This window comes from Staurois parvus, unplaced genomic scaffold, assembly GCF_062004578.1.
Source record: "Staurois parvus isolate SC_StPar_1 unplaced genomic scaffold, SC_StPar_1.0 ptg001083l, whole genome shotgun sequence".
Taxonomy (NCBI): domain Eukaryota; kingdom Metazoa; phylum Chordata; class Amphibia; order Anura; family Ranidae; genus Staurois; species Staurois parvus.
This window is the reverse complement of record NW_028318879.1, coordinates 282,261-299,920: the sequence shown is the minus strand read 5'-3', so window position 1 is coordinate 299,920 and position 17,660 is coordinate 282,261. Positions and strand designations below refer to the sequence as shown.

General features: G+C 40.3%; 1 protein-coding gene across 2 annotated transcripts in view; it reads right to left on the bottom strand.

The window, feature by feature from the left end:
• Positions 1-10,192: 10,192 nt before the first annotated feature.
• SH3RF1 (SH3 domain containing ring finger 1) overlaps positions 10,193-17,660 on the bottom strand; it is a 235,877-nt gene continuing 228,409 nt past the window's right edge. For both annotated transcript variants that reach the window (XM_089658593.1, XM_089658594.1), the window contains 2 exons: positions 12,604-12,929; positions 10,193-10,660 (listed from right to left, as the gene is read on the bottom strand). In XM_089658593.1, the coding sequence (XP_089514719.1) occupies positions 10,492-10,660; positions 12,604-12,929 (495 nt within the window). In that variant the 3' untranslated portion in view covers positions 10,193-10,491. The remainder of the gene's footprint in view (positions 10,661-12,603; positions 12,930-17,660) is intronic.

Here is a 17,660-nt window from a genome sequence, read left to right as displayed (position 1 = left end):
ACTAAATTCTAGCAGGCCAAAGCGGGCAAAATAATTTGGAATATGTGATTAATTAGTAAATTAAGAAAGTGAAGTGTGTATATTCTAGAGCAGTGGTCTCCAAACTGAGGCCCTTTGCTTGATTTTATTTGGTCCTTGGGGCGCTATTTCATCCACAGATAGAAACAATGGGGTGTAATTCCCCCCACTAACACCAATGTTGGGGCACAATTCCTCCTAAGGACAGCAACAATTGGTCCCAATGACACCAATTATGGGGCACAATTCCTCCCACTGACACAGATGATGGGGTATTGATTTTTTACCCACTGACATCAGGACTGTTCTAGTCCCAATTGCCACAGTCCAGCCCCCCTAAAGTCTGAAGGACAGTAAACTGGCTCTGTATTCAGAAAGTTTGGAGACCCCTGCTCTAGAGCATCAACAACCTCCAAATGTTCTACAAACATTCAACAGGAGACAGCTGTTAACTGTAGCTCCAGTCTGTGTGCAGCTCAGTGGTGCTTGCACGACGTTAATAACTGCAGCAAAGAAAACTAGGGCTGTTACAAATGGCCGTCTGCTTATGTTATCTTAACTCCTTGGCGCTGAAAGTACGGAAATATGCGGCCTCTCAGCTGCTGGGCATGGGCGCTGAGAGGCTACATATATGTGTACAGATGTAAACAAAGGATGTGCCGAGAGCGTGCACCCTGCATGCTCCCAGCACACTCACAGGCACCTAACGGAAAGGTCCCGATCCCTACTTGCGGTTGGGAGTTTTCCAATCATGTGACTGCCGTTACAACCAACTACGGCAGTCACATGGACTTTAAAGCCCGCCTTGCCCCACCTCCCAGCGTCACAAACCCCTTAAAAGGCCAGGAGGCGCTGGTGCCAAGGGGTTAAATTCCTCAGAAAATAATGCCTGTAGTCTTACTAGATGATGTGCTATCTTATTCGTAGACATTTTGGGGCTACTAAGACTACCCATCAGATTTTGTTGTAGAATATATGGAGCACTCACCAGCTATACTGCAGCTATCCATAACATTATCTGTCCTATTGCACTCACTAGTTGTAGATGGAGAATCTTTTATTCTAGAAGTGTTTTGCCACCGGTTTCTATTGAGCATCTTCAGCACTTCCTCCCTCATCATTAATCTGCCCCCCTGCAATATTAATATTTCAGCCTTGGATATACCTGTACTTTACTGGCTCTGTATTTGGTGTACAGCACTATAATTAACTGATAATGATTTGTGTTGCAGAGATATAAGGCCCCTGGCCATTGGAGGCTTGCCAGCTATCTCACACTGTCTATAGCACAGGTCCTCAAACATATCCTTAGGCCTCTCCAATAATGTGCTTTGGTGGGTTTTTTGTCTCTCTCTGTCCACACAAGTGAAAAAATCTGGAAGTAAATCCCTCTGAAACACAGGTGAGGGAAAGTGAATCTCTCTGGAACACAAGCTCATTGAGTGAACAAGGATATCCAATACACAATGCATTAAAGGTGAAACCTGAGGGTATGTTTGGTAAGACAAGGATTTAGTTGCCCTAAATCCCTCCCAGAAAACATGGTAATATTGGGCAACCGTGATCCCAGGCTATAGCTCACTACATAGGTGAGGGTTGGTATCAGCATTTGTGGCAATCTTATTTTTCTACGTGGCTTAAAAATGTTCAATGATTCTCTAATACATTTCCTTTTAAACGGTTGTACCTCATTTATCTATTCTCATAAAAGATACTGTTCTTTATGCTGTAACGGAGAAGTCCTCCATGTGCGTACACATTGGTGACATGAACACTGACTGCCATATGGCACTTTACAAGTCTATAGTATAAGCAGCAAGTACTGACATAAGGGGAAGATCTGCAATGTCAAGCACATAATAAATCACAGCCTTGTCAAGACTGCAGTTCATTTATTAATATATTTATGTTATTTTTCTTGATGATGTGACCCTTGAATGCCTGAAAACAAACCTGGAGCATTTATACACGTGTCATATGTCTTACGGTTCTCACTGTTTTTGTATTGGTTTAAACAAGAGCAGGTTGTAAAATGGCGCAGCACAACTTCAGACCCATTAGAAGAGAGAGACTTCCATTGTAAGCTGAGAGAAGCATTGTTCTAATGATCTGTATAGTGTTTTTTCCTATACCGCCTACATCAATTCATTTGGCATGTCAATGGCCTACACTTCGGTTACCATTCTTTGCAATTAATCTAAATTAACCATCATTCGCTATACTGCATAAAAATCACCAAAGTACTAACTGCAAAACACTGGCTATGCGGAACATGCAACACACTACAGAATATCACAAAATGGGACAATTCAGACTAAGAATGTGACAAGATGCAGTAAGGGCTGGTTCACACCATAATTTCTGCATGTGCATTTTTCATGTGTTTTGCATTGTTCCAACTGCGTTCCATACAGAAAAAAAAATGCAACATGTTCTACTTTTGTTGACTGCACTTCACTGGTGTGAACTAAGGTCATTGGAATCCATGTTAAACACTGTCTATGCATTTTTGAGGCAGAACAAAAATGCACTGGATTGCATCTGGTGTGAGCCAGCCCTACTGATTACCCTTCAGTGAAAACCACACATCAAAATGAGCAGCATGATCCAGTTATGTGCAAATCTTTACTATTCTTCGTAAAAGTGAAGCTAGGCCCTGTCCGTTCCTGGGCCTCTAATGGTCCTTTCTATGGGCAACTTCACTAAGTAATAAGGAGTCTCAGCCAGTAGAGTAGCAGGAATAGTGGCATTTTTTTTTCTACAAGAACAGTTGAGATTTGCATGTAAATTTACCTGGCGATATCTCCATTTACTGATCATTTTGAAGTTTTACCAAAGTTGTCTATTGCCTATACATTTTATAAGCATTGGCTCAGTTTGAATTATCCAGGTTTGTGATTGGTCTGCTTTAACCGCTTCCCGTCCGCCCTATAGCAGAAATACTGCTACAGGGTGGCACGGGTGTGCAAAATCACGTATATATATGCGTGATTTCACATTACTGGGCAGGGAGCGTGCGCGCCCTAACCCTGTTGCCTGCTTACAATCACCAGGTCCCAGCCAGTAATTACTTGCCGATGCCCGGTGATTTTGGGCGATCTTTGATGGCGAGGAGAACGGTTTTGTTTACTAACCAATCTCCTCCCTGTCAGCTTGGGCACACAGCTTTGGATGACTGTGCACAGCACAGCCATCCAAAGCAGTGTGCTTACAGTGAAGCACACTGACACGGCCCCCTATGTAAAACACTCCCAGTACACAGTTAACCCTTTGATCGCCCCTCATGTTAACCCCTTCCTTCCCAGTGCCATTAGTACAGTGTCAGTGCTTTTTTTAGCACTGATCACTGTATTGGTGTCACTTGGGATGTCAGTGACACCAAGTCAGTTCCCTCCAGTATCAGAATGCTTGCCGCAGTCTCGCTATAAGTCGCTGATCACCACCATTTGTAAATGCTTTAACTTTCATGTAAACCATTTAATTTACACGTATTGGGATTTTTATTTTAGCGAAGACATGTATCAGAATACATTTTGGCCTAAATTTATGACAAAATGTGATTTTTAAAATTTTTTATTGGAAATGTTTAACCACTTCCAGTCCGGACACATTTACCCCCTTCCTGACCAGGGCAATTTTCAGCTTTCAGTGCTATCACACTTTGAATGACGATTGCACGGTCATGCAACACTGTACCCATATGAATTTTTTACAATTTTTTTGAGACAGATAACACTTTATTTTGGTGGTGTTTATTCACCACTGGGATTTTTATTTTTTTTGCTATGTAAATGAAAATGTCCAAAAATTTTGAAAAAAAGTGTTTTTCTTATAAAATTTTGCAAATAAATAATATTTCATCATAAATCTTGGCCAAAATGTATTCCGTTATCTTTTTATTAAAAAAAAAAATAAGCCAAATTAGTTTATAACCAAAAATTATAATTTTTAAACATTTTTTTTTACATTTTTATTTTTTTATATATATATATTTTTTTTTTTTTACATACTGTCACCCTAGCAGTACAGTGTCACCATGGTGACACTGTACTACTTTTGGGGGGTGATGATTTTTTTTTTTTACACTGATTGTTTTTACACCCATATAGGATGTAAAAGCAATAATTTCTCTTTCTCTCTGTCTGCATTTTTGCAGCCATTGAGAACTACTGAGTGAGCTGTGATTGGTCACAACTTGTCACATGGTACAAGGCTGTTGTGAATAGCCTTGTACCATGTGACCTCTGTGATCATTCACAGATTCCACACGTAGTAAGCAATGATGTCAGAAGTGACATCTTGCTTACTACTTTGCATGTGATCATTGATTGGCCAAGAGGTACAGAGGTCCCGTCCGATGATCGGTGTTTCACTGTGTCCGGAGGACACAGTGGGCACCGGATCACCGTGCGCGCACTCCCAGGGAGTTTAGAACGGTTAAACGGCCACACGACCCTGCAGTGCCACCATCCGGCCATTTATATACAACGGCCGGATGGGAAGTGGTTAACAGCAAAAAAATCAAAAATATTGTTTTTTTTTTTTCAAAATTGTCGGTCATTTTTTTATATATAGCACAAAAAATAAAAACTGCACAGGCAAATACCACCGAAAGAATGCTCAATTCGTGGGGAAAAAAAAAGGATGTAAATTTAATTTGGGTGCAGTGTTGCATGACCATGCAATTGTCAGTTAAAGTAATGCAGCGCCGGAACACAAAAAAAATCGTCTGGTCAGGAAGGGGGGGGGGGGGGGGGTAAATCCTCAGGAGGGCAAGTGGTTAAAGAAAATAGTTTTTAAATATAATAGTAATATAGTTTGGCTGCAGAACTTGACAACACATTAAAATTCTGCTTGTAAACGGATAAATTAAGTCTATTGTTATACTACGAAAGGCATTCTAAATCTGCAGAGTTTATCCATATGAAATGTTCTGCAGTTATTCAGTTCTAGCAAGATGCATGTGATGTAACAAAGCATTTAGGTCAATTACTAATTCATTTAGCGTCACAGATAATACTTTTGACTACAGTCACAAGAAGATTCAACTATGATGAGCATAATATGCACACGCCTTGGGTTTTGCTTTATAGTCAACATTCGTATAAAATGCTATAATCATTTGACAAACTAAGACTTTCACAAAAGAATGAAACACTTCATAGCTTTGTTTTTACTTAAAAGCAGCATTAAAACCAAAATGTAATATATTGCAGTTACCAATCATTAGATGTGTTGGCTGCATTAGTTTTCTTTTATACAGTGAGGAACAGTATTTGAACACCCTGCAATTTTGCAAGTTCTCCCACTTAGAAATTATGGAGGGGTCTGAAATTCACGTTGTAGGTGCATTCCCACTCTGAGAGACAGAATTTAAAAAACAAAATTCAGGAAATCACATTGTATGATTTTTAAAGAATTTATTTGTCTTGCACTGCTGAACATAAGTATTTGAACACCTAAGAAACAGCAAGAATTCTGGCTCTCAAAGACCTGTTACTGTGCCTTTAAAAAGTCCACCTCTACACCACTCATTAATATAACTTAGTAGCACCTGTCTGAGCTCTTTAAAGACACCTGTCCACCCCACAGTCAGTCAGACACCAACTACTACCATGGGCAAGACCAAAGAGCTGTCAAAGGACGCCAGAGACAAAATTGTGGACCTCCACAAGAATGGAAAGGGCTACGGGGCAATTGCCAAGCAGCTTGGTGAAAATAGATCAAAGTAGAACTTTTTGGTCTAAACTTCACTCGTCGTGTTTGGAGGAAAAGAAGGATGAGTTGCATCCCAAGAACACCATCCCTACTGTGAAGCATGGGGGTGGTAACATCATGCTTTGGGGGTGCTTTTTTGCAAAAGGGGACAGGACGACTGCACTGTATTAAGGAGAGGATGAATGGGGCCATTTATTGTGAGATTGTGAGCAACAACCTCCTTCCCTCAGTCAGAGCATTGAAGATGGGTCATGGCTGGGTCTTCCAACATGACAACGACCCAAAGCACACAGCCAGGATAACCAAGGAGTGGCTCTGTAAGAAGCATATCAAGGTTCTGGAGTGGCCTAGCCAGTCTCCAGACCTAAATCCAATAGAACATCTTTGGAGGGAGCTGAAACTCTGTGTTGCTCAGCGACAGCCCCGAAACCTGACAGATCTAGAGGAGATCTGTGTGGAGGAGTGGGCTAAAATCCCTGTTGCAGTGTGTGCAAACCTGGTCAAGAACTACAGGAAACGTTTGACCTCTGTAATTGCAAACAAAGGCTTCTGTACCAAATATTTACACTGATTTTCTCAGGTGTTCAAATACTTATGTTCAGCAGTGCAAGACATATAAATTCTTTAAAAATCATACAATGTGATTTCCTGAATTTGTTTTTTAAATTCTGTCTCTCAGAGTGGGAATGCACCTACAATGTGAATTTCAGACCCCTCCATGATTTCTAAGTGGGAGAACTTGCAAAATCGCAGGGTGTTCAAATACTTCTGTTCCTCACTGTATGTTTTTCCCCTCTGTTTTCATATGGTGATTTGGCCAGAAACACACCTCCTGTATTAAATGCCCCCACTCTGGATAAAGGAGCACAGGGGGCACATTTGGACTGGAGCATTGTCAGTATGGGGAGAGGGGTGTTAGTGTATGTAAATCTGCTAGTACATCTAACAAATTGAAGCTGAACTCCAGCTAATACTTTATAATCAGTTACAACAGTATTCTTTCTTTTTTGGGATAAAAGGTTTTTCATAAATAAAAGCTGACCATTGTAAGCACCCCTGCCAGTGTTAAATGATTTTTTGAATTGCTGTAACTGCAACAGAGCTTGTCCTTCTGAAAAACAACAGACTGGCTGGATCACCAGATGAAAATAGAAGGAAGAAAGCCTAAAATATTTCCCTTTGGGTTTAATACTGCTGTAAGCATAAACTCAACAGCATAGTAAGTAAAAGAGTAATCTGGAACTGCAAAAAATAGTTGACCAATTGTGTTCAGATGTCAAAGGAAGTCAGCATAAAGTAGAACTATAGGCATTTTTTTTTACATTTTGGATAGAGCAAAAGGAGGGTTAAAACCTGTCATATTTATTTTCGCCATCGGTGTCCTACTGAGGAGACTTCCCTTCCACTTCCTGTCCCATAGCCAAACAAGAAGTGAGAGGAAATCCCTGCAAATTAATGGAATTTCTTGGGGACTCCCAGGTCACCAGAACTAGTGTTCCCATTGAAAGATTTCCCCTCTATTACTTTTCTGACGACAACCTAAAATTTGGGATTTCTTGGGATTTGGTAAGCAGGACAAATTGAGAGGGTGAAGCACTCTAATGGGGACACAGACAACAATAAAAACTGACAGGGGTTCTAATACCTCTCCACTTTATCTAAAACAAAAAAAAAAACGATTTGCCTTTAGTTATACTTTAAAGGTAAATTCTTTTGTTAACGCATTTGATGATGCCACCATCCGCTTAACACATTTCATTTGTAAGGTTAGATAAGCAACAAGAAAAAAAAGTGTCTACCCTTCTTCGAATATTCGCCTCTCTGCAGTTGATCTATCTGCAAGCAACTGTTCTAAAATCAAATGACTTTCCACAATTATTTTCGAATGAAATTTAGAAGGCCTGTTTACACATGCGGTACCCTCCAAAAAAGGGATCCGCATTCAGATGGCTCTTCAAAGAGCATTTGACTAGTAATAAGTCGGATTTATATCGACCCCCCTCACCACCTCCTTTCATCTCTAAACCCCCCACGCAGCTGCAAGTGTGGATGAGGACTTACAGTGTATGGAGGCCTTAACTTCTATGACTAATCACTGACCACAAAATCAATAAATTACAATGGAACAGAACATATTAGAGTGCAGCAATGAAAGGTTCATTCACACCTAGATATTACCAGTTTTTATATGCCATTTTAGAATAACTGTAAAAAAAAAAAATTGTTCAACAGGAACCATTTAAGGTGTGCTAAAGCTTGTCTAAAGCAGAGAGGTGTGAATGAGCCCTAAATGAAAACCTGTCAAGTTAAAAACATTTTAGATTTGTGAGCACACTAAAAGCAGGGTATACACACTGAGTTCTTTGTGATCAACAGCAGGTTGCATGAAAGAAAAACAATCTCACAGATGCACATCAATCGACAAACGCAGGTTTTCCAGCATGACAGTTCAACAGAAGCTGGTCATTACAGCCTGGCGATTTTTGTCATGTGTATACCCAGCTTAAGCTGTCAGAGGGTACCCTAAAATATGTCCCCCTCCTACCAGTGCTTCTGCAGCCTACATGTTTGCCTATGCAACACTGCATAGATCAGCAGCTACACAGAACTGAGCAACCCTATAATTGGGCATGGCATCTGGTTGCCAGTGTGTGTACATACATAGACACTCCACCTAACAGTACTTTGGCCTAGCATTAGGTTCTGCAAACATGGGAAGCGATGTGGGCATGCTTACAATCTCTATACCATGGACATTGTTTTTTTAGCAGGCTGCAGCACAGCAGAAAGATACAGAACAAAAAGGTATCTTGGGACCCTTGATCGTGCCCTCTATCCGGTGGACCTCAATTTAACCAATTTTCAACACTAATGCAGGCCATAGATGGGTTGAAAATCAGGTGATTTTTCAGCCGAAATAGAAAAAAAAAAAAATTGGCCAATTTTCGCACTGTTAATGGTTTAATTGGCTGGCCATTTTTCTGGATTTTGGCACATTTTTTTTTTATCGGTAAAGTTGGAAAAAAAATCAGAGGAAGAAGAAGAAAGAAGAAGCAGAAAGAAGAAGGAAGAAGTATAGCGGCTGCAACAATGTATCTATTTGTATCTGGATAAAAACATCTGTATCCACAATGGATACAATGTTGCAACCGCTATACATTTTCATGTCAAATATAATAGCGGAGCTCTCTGCAGGGACAGACAGTAATTAAATGCGGCCGTAGACGGGACGAAAATCGACCGTTTTTTTACCGTTGGTGGTAACGTCGGCCTATTGAACGACCGATTTTTCGTTTTTTTTTTTTTAAATGGCCGGTTTTCGACCCATCTATGGCCTGCATAAGGGATTGCTTTAATACAGTGTGTTGCCCCATTCTTGAGGGCAATTACAGAAAAAAAAACAACCCAGTAAATCACAATTATAAAAGAGAACCATCCATCTGTAGGTTCAATAGAATCCCTAGCGACTATAAAAGACATGTAGTAGAACAGATAGATCTTTAAGAGCTCAGACTGCAATTTTAAATAATTGGATCAGTGCATTAGGGTTAAGCTTGGTATGCAAAACTCAAGATTCCTGCAAGCGATGTGGATGCAGGGATCTCCACTACTGCACTATTGTTTTCTGACAGCAGGGATTTCCTCCACTTGAATACACAGATCAGCGCTGCAGTTGCTGACCAAATGCTGGTTTTCCAGCAGAACTGTTCGACAGAAGTCGGTTCTTTGACTGGCTTCTGTTAAACAGAGAGGAATGCACACATCGAAATTCAGATAAACCGGACAAATTTCAATACATATATACCCTGCTTAACTAAGATAACTAAGACACTATACTCACCTCACTCTATTCTATCAATTCTCATTTAGAGGTAACAACATTTTAATAGAATTAGCTACTTTTAGGGTGAATTCAATGGTCAATTGTAATACATTATGTATGGTAATCTGATGATGGAAATTACATTAAAATCAACAGTTATCCCTAGTTCATTGCAGTTAATTTTCCAGGAATCCATGTTTCCTACTTGTGATGTGAAGCGATCTTATTGCTGTGCCCATTATTTGCTCCCCTCAACGGGTTCTGGATATTAAATTTTTACCATCACTAGTATAAAACCTAAACACATTTTATTACACATTATTTTTAAAAAAAACTACATAAATCTATAAGAACTCTGCATATGATAAACAGTTATTTTACTGCTCCTCTGGTGCTTTTGCTAACAAATGTGACTTTACCACTCTGCCAGAAAAAAAGTATTCCACCCATTAAAACAATATAAGAGGCTACAGTGAAGTCAGTTTATCTATGACAGTTTGCGAGAAAGGAAACCAGCTTCTCGTTTCTGTGGCATTTCATAAATTAATAAAATGTTATATTTATCATTTCAAAAGATGTTTCTGAAAAAAAAAATGTACAAAACGGAAAGTAATCAAATAAATTATTAGCTAATGCCTTGTAAACATTGGTTTATTTGTTGTTAGGGTAGGGGAAAAGGAAAAATAAAGAAAAGTAAAAACTTAACAGTACAAGGCACAAATGACACGGACAAAAAAAAGTCTAGGGGCACTAAGAGACCAAGAAATGATGTCCAGTCCATTCCAATTTGGGGCTTTGTCTTAGAGGTGTCAGTTACCTCCTGTGATGCCAGTGAAGATTTGCACTTTGAAAGGACTGATAATAGCCAGAAAAGCTGTGCCATGCCAGCTTTCATAGATTTGTGCTTATTTAATGGTCGCTACATCAAACAGTTAAATATTCTCCACAAAGCTGCCTGGGAATAAGCCGGTTTTGCCATTGCGCTGTAGTGTGCCTTTATACCAGCCATCTTCACGTTTCTTGTGCACAAATACAATGTCCCCTTCCTTGAGCTCAAGCTCGGCCTCACTCTGGGGAGGGTATGACACCACCACTCTGTATCTAGAAAAGAAAAATGATGTAAATCTCACATCTTACACTTTGGACTGAAAAATCATTCATAGCCTGACAGATCAGGAAGTTCTCTGATTCCAAAGTACACATTTTCATGGATAGGGAATCAATTACTGGCAGCAAATAAAAAAAACAAAAAACAAAAAAACCCAGACAAACCACATAGAAATAAGTCTAAATGTCAGAGAATACATTTACATAAACTGCAACGCTTTACCAAGTAGGCAGAGTAGGGTTTCCAAGACAGGGGTGACACTGTGCCAGAAAAGTAGTTTGAATAGCATTGGAGCTGCTATCAAAAACAAAGATAAAAACTGAACTATTACATTCAAGCAAAGTCTTTATTATCCATGGAATGGCCATTTGCCATTGATTTAGTCATGCAATTCACTGAAATTTTTAATTATGCTTTTAGAAGAATCCAGTATTAGCCAATAAATTTCAACATTTCAAAGGATTTTTGTTGTGTACAGTCAAATATTTACAAAGCAAACATCCTGCTTATCTGAAATATTTTTCATTTTGACCACATCCTGAATCTTTAGCACAGACTTTTGCAGTTGCTATCTCTTCATATATTACTGTGCAGTATCTTTATTTTTTTTTCTAACCTCATATCTACAATAGTTTTTATAGGAACTTACCTGTTATTATCAGAGGAAGGTTTAGTACCAGAGAGAAACATTATGCCAAGTTCACAGCACATCTCTTGATGCTGCTGCTAACAACCTCTGCAAGGGAGAAACAAGATACTTCCCCTGAAAACAAAAACTTCCCCAGAAGAAAAAGTAAGTACTGGGAACACCACAATTCTATGCTCCAAGCAAATACATAGGTTGGGCCACTGCCCCACTTCCTTCCAGTATGGATATAACCTCTCAGAGAAGAGGGTTTGACAGGAATTAGGGGTTGTTAGTCAATATGCCAAGAGACCTGACACATCAATGAAACTTTAGGTATAAAATTAAAAATGGGTGAACAGGCAGTATTTTTAATGCCACGCCTGTACAGTGAGCCTCGCAGACACAACTCACTGTAGAAATTCGGCAATGTCAAATTTGTCAGAACTCCTCTGCGTGCACAGAAGTGATGTCATCTCCGTCTGGCCAATGAAAGCAGCTGGTGTTTGGGACCTGGAAGCGGGCCGCCTGAAGATGTCAGCGGCCAGATGGGGAGCTCGAAAACAGAGCACTGTGGGATCAGAGGGGAGTATAGTTCAGCTTTAAGGAGAGCCAACAAGTACAAAGCGGAAATGAACAGGCCCATAAATGGATGGGGTGGTGGATTGGGGAATTTGATGTCAGCAGCCAGGTGGGGAGCTTGGGAACAGAGCACTGAGGGATCAGACGTGAGTATAGTTCCTCTTTAGGGAGAGCCAGTAGGTACAAAGCGGAAATGAACAGGCCCATAATTGGTGGGGGGGGTGGATTGGGGAATTTGATGTCATCAGCCAGGTGGGGAGCTTGGGAACAGAGCACTGAGGGATCAGACGTGAGTATAGTTCCGCTTTAGGGAGAGCCAGTAGGTACAAAGCTGAAATGAACAGGCTCGCATATGGGTGGGGGGTGGATTTGGAAATCTGGCAGACACTTGTCTTTGAAGAAAGCCTTTAGCCAGGAGACATAATAGTGAGCTAAACATATGGATCAAATGGGCTCAATGGGGGAGATTTAATAATACTGGAGAGTACAAAATCTGGTGCATCTGTGCATGGTAGCCAATCGGCTTCTAACTTCAGCTTGTTCAATTAGGCTTTGACAATAAAACCTGGAAACTGATTTGTTTCTATGCAGAGCCGCACCAGTTTTAGTGAATCTCCCCCAATGTGTCCAGGGATTAACCTGTGTACGCCACTGCCTCTTTCCTTGTTACGTTCTGCACTTCTCTGTTATGCGATTTTAATTTTACTTATAGATGACGTATTAAATTACCTTTCACAGATCACAGGTCTAGAGTCATTTAGTACAGGGCCCAGTGATGAGCAAGGCTGCCTGGGTGGAGGTGCTATAGGAACATTAGGATCCACCAAATTAGTTTTGCGATTCTCCTGTGCCAGTGCATTGACAGCTTCACAATCGACAGTTCCAGAAGCAGCTCGGACAGTACTGGTTAGAATGTCAGGGCCAACTGCTCCTTCCAAAGTGGCCTCTGGTGTAGTCTGTTCCAGTTCTAGTGTAGGAGAGTGAGGAGGAGATGCTCGAGGCTTTCTTTTTGTGGATGCACCGGACAACAACTTCAGCAAACCTTTTTTCTCTTTCTGTAATAAATTAAATACTATTAGAATATTTCAGATAATGAAGAATACATTCATACATTTATACATTCCTCTTTACAAAGAACAGTTATATTCCTCCCGCAATTATGCAGTACTTAATATATACAATCAATTATATGGAAAAAAGCGTAACACACTGGTCAATAAATGTTATCCCTGCAACATGTTACATAGACGCAAATCATCCAATGCCACAGATCTTTGTTATGTTAGAACCAGTATTAACCACTTGCCTGCCGGGCACTTTTACCGCCTTCCTGCCCAGGCCAATTTTCAGCTTTCAACGCTGTAGCACTTTGAATGACAATTGCGCAGCCGTGCAACACTAGACCCAAACAAAATGTTTATCATTTTTTTTGAGACAGACAGAGCTTTCTTTTGGTGGTATTTAATAACCACTGGTTTTTCTATTTTTTGCTAAACAAACTAAAAAAACTGCAAATTTTGAAAAAAAAAAGTTTTTTCTTAATTTCGGTTATAAAATTTTGTAAATAAGTAATTTTTCTCCTTCAGTGGTGTGCGCTAATGAGGCTACAGTGATGGGCACTGATAGGCAGCACTGATGGGCATTGACAGGCATTACCTGTGGGCATTGACAGGCATCACTGATGGGCACGGAATGGCAGCACTCATATATGGCACGGATAGGCAGCACTGATTGGACCAGTTAGGCGGCACTGACGGGCACTGATAGGAGACATTGGCATTGATAGGCGGCACTGACTGGCAATGATAGGCGGCACTGAAAGGCAGTTATGATAGGCTCTGATATGTGGCATTGATGTGCACTGGTAGGCACTGATATGTGGCATTGATATGCACTGGTATGTGACATTGATGGGCACTGACAGGTGACACTGATGGGGCTACACTGATCATCAGGGCACTGTCAGCATGAGGAGAGAACTGCCAATAACTGGCATTTCCTATTTACATGTGATCAGCTGTGACTGGACAAAGTTGATTACATGACAGAGCCGACGTCATCGGCTCTTTACAGTGATCGGTTGTGTCCCAGGGACACAGCACAACACTGATCGCCACGTGCCCCCGAAGGCACGCATGCGCAGTTAGAGTGGGAAGACGTCATATGACGTCCTCCCAGAACAAGAAAACTGCCGCCCTCCTGAAATTACCTTGTATGGCAGGCAGGAGGCGGTTAAACTCTTCATATGGAGTAAGAACTTGACAGCAGTTGAGCAAAGGAACCTCTTGCTGCACCCAAAATACGTTGGCTCTTTTTAGACTTTTCTTTTAACCAACAATTAAAATTATCTTGAACAATTTTATTTAGTTTTGATCTGGTGCTTCTTTGTGTGTTTTTATGGTTTAACAACAAGGTCCAGGAATACAGAGAGCCAACCTACCCTCCAAAATCCATAGAACCTGTAACATTGTAACACTAACATAACAAATATGAGGTAATATAACCACCACTTTAAACTCATTGGTAAAAAGTGGATAAAGGTGAATAATACATTCACTTTTTTGGCATTGATTTTTCTTGGGTTGTGGATATTGTTATACAGTATACTATCAGTGCACTAACTAAGGTTCAACAAAGGTTTTTTTTTTTTTGCTCTCATCACTATGATGAGGTTGAGAAGCACATTACCTAGCAAATTTTATTTACACCTCTGTTTGTGGGTTACTCAAATTCACTGACCTAACATCCTATCCTACTGTGTAGACATCAAGACATTATTAGATATTGATGTTATGAGTCAGTCTGGTTTATTTATTAAAGGCAAATAAGCTGCTCACTTTGCAAGAGAAACTGTCCCAGAACTTAATGAATGTGAAGTTTCACTTTGCAAAGAATACCCAGTCATGTGCAAGGAAAATTTAAAAAAAAACCAAAACATAATTTTTGCTCATACATCATTGGGTGATGGAAGTCAGCAAAGCTTCATCTCAATCACTAAGCTGCTCACTTTGCAATAGAAACTGTCCCAGAACTTAATGAATTATTATTATACAGGATTTATATAGCACCAACAGTTTGCTCAGCGCTTTACATTATAGTGGGAGACAATACAGTAACAATACAGTTCAATACAAGAGGGATTTGAGGGCCCTGCTCCTTGGAGCTTACAATCTAGGAGTGTGAAGTTTCACTTTGTAAAGAATACCCAGTCACGTGCAAGGAAAATGTAAAAAAAACACAAAACATAATTTTTGCTCATACATGATTGGGTGACGGAAGTCAGCAAACCTTCATCTCAATCACTAAGCTTTGTGGAAAATTACCCTGCAACAGGATAATCCATATAATGAACTGTAATTAAACTTTGTTAGGAGTCTTGCACATTGGCCACCTAAGCCCATTCAGCATAACTGCCGCCATATTTCCTCTGTCCAGGCAGCCCAGGTGCAGTGTACAGCCTGTCATTAACTTGAATGGCTGTGTGCCACTGTACTTGTGTATACAGAGGTGCCATTGCAAACACAAGTGGGTGTTTGTACTGACAATTATATTTAAGATAAAGTCAGGGATGCAGTGCCCAGCTAACTGACATTGAGAATTTTAGTGGTGGTTGAGCTGTAGGAAGCAATAGTAGGGAATTGCTGGAAATGCGATTATCAGAAGGGGGAGGGGCAGCTTCATTTATAAACTGCCAATTTTCTCAGAATCGACAAAGTTACATTGACTCTTTAAGCAAATGAAGCAAAGTTGGTTATTCTTATTGAATCTTTTCTATTACCACTGAAGCGTTAGGATTAACCTGTGGCCAGGTTATGGGCAATCAAGTATTTACTTATTTTAAATATTTTTTTCAGGGGAGAGATAAAAGGCATTGCAAAAATTTGCAATGTGCAAAAACTAGAATTTTTTTTATTTTTGACACTCATATAGTGTACTGACCCTTGTGCATGAGCCCTTAAGACTTAACAGCCTGATATTAGGCGAGCTGATAATAAGGCACTATAAGTGACAGCACAACATATCACCCATCCCTGCCATTGTGAAACTAAAAGTGACCCTTTCGTGACGCTTCTGGAAAGAGATCTAAAAAGGTACTGTACACATACTGCACTTTAATTTACAGTAAAAGTCTACAAAAACTAGTTTTTATTGCTGCCTTTGAGATTTTAACCCAGTTCCTGTTGCAGTGAGTGACAAAAGGAAAAGAAGTGATGGAAATCTCCCTGCAGGATCACAGCAAATATATTAATCATCATTACAGTGTCTGTTTCTAAATGGCACATTTTCATGATCGGCTTGTATCAACCTATTATCTACTTGTTATATGCAGGAAAAAATTATTTCTGCTGACCTGATCTGTGTAAAATTTAAAAATCAATGCCTTTCATCTCTCCCCTGAAAATAAATTTAGAAGCATAAATACAGCAAAAAAAAAAAAAAAAAACCCACAGCTTTCTACTGTACAAGCCATTATGTACTTCTGGCTGTAATTCATTTTTATCCACAGAAGCACTGCCTAATAACAAAGCACAAACAGACAGCTCTTATGTCTTGTTCAGCATAATTGCTATGTTTGAAAATAAACATTAGTTATGAGAATTGCTTGTTCATGCAAGTGTTCGTGCTAAAGACAAAAATGAATTTCTAGCAAACAAAAAAAAAAGGAAAAAGAAAAAGGGAAATGCTTCTTTAAAGGGTTAGCTCACCTCTTCACAAAAAATGGAAAGGTTAACTAACTCAGCCTTGGTTCACATATATGTGGTGCGGGAAACACAGCAAATCCTGTGTGTTTCCAGCACCATGTTCATGTGATCTGCTAGGGTTGTCAATGTTAAATTAATGACACCCCAAAAAAGGTCACAAATCGCAGTGCGAGAGCCTGAATTGGATCACATGGCAAAAAGAGATGCCTACACCTTATGTGGTGCGATTTGTGCCAATACAAAATCAATGGGCTCAAATCGCATTGCAAAGACTCGCATCTGATTTGAATAGAAATGCGGTGTTAGCAGTCTCCATCTTCTGACGTCCTCTCCATCTGGTAGAACAGTTCAGGTTTTAAAAACATTGCAAAACAGCACTGGAGGCCGAGTAGGAGCCTCAGAAAGCTTCTCATTGGTCAGTGTAGTCACGTGGGCCAGTGCTGACCAATAAGCACTCACTGTTGCTGGAATTATATGGTTATATAGCCTCTGGCACTGTGTAGTGATGTTTTAAAGTGAGAAACCGTTATATTGGCTGGAGAGAGGTGAAAGGTAGGGATTATAAAGCTGCATGCAGATGGGACCAGAAGGGTGGGGAGGGTGTTGTGAGTTAGTTCACCTAACACAATGCCTTGTGGTCAATGTGTAGAGGAGAAGCCTGAGTGGGACTGGGAAGATCACGGTTATCACAGTGGTAACATGGACTACTAAAGTGAGTTCCAGCTTCCCCAATAGGGGGTGTTAGTCCTAGGCACTCTGTTGGTGTGGTTGACCTGATCAATAGAGGAATATCGTCTCCCAATCAACATTCTGAAGCTCCAAGCAGTTTGGTTGTTCCTGCAATGTTGGACTCCTCTACTGGGGGGGTCATCCAATCAGGCTTCAGTTGGACAACATACATCTATCATGGAGAAACCAGAAGTCTTGTCACAGAAAGAGGTAGAAAGAATTCTGTCCTGGACAGAAATCCATTCTCCAGCCCTGCACACTGTTCACATTCCAGGTAGGGAGAACAGTCAGATTACCTAAACTGGCAGTGCTTGGACCCAGGAAAGGGTCTCTACATTTGAAGGTGTTCAAGGA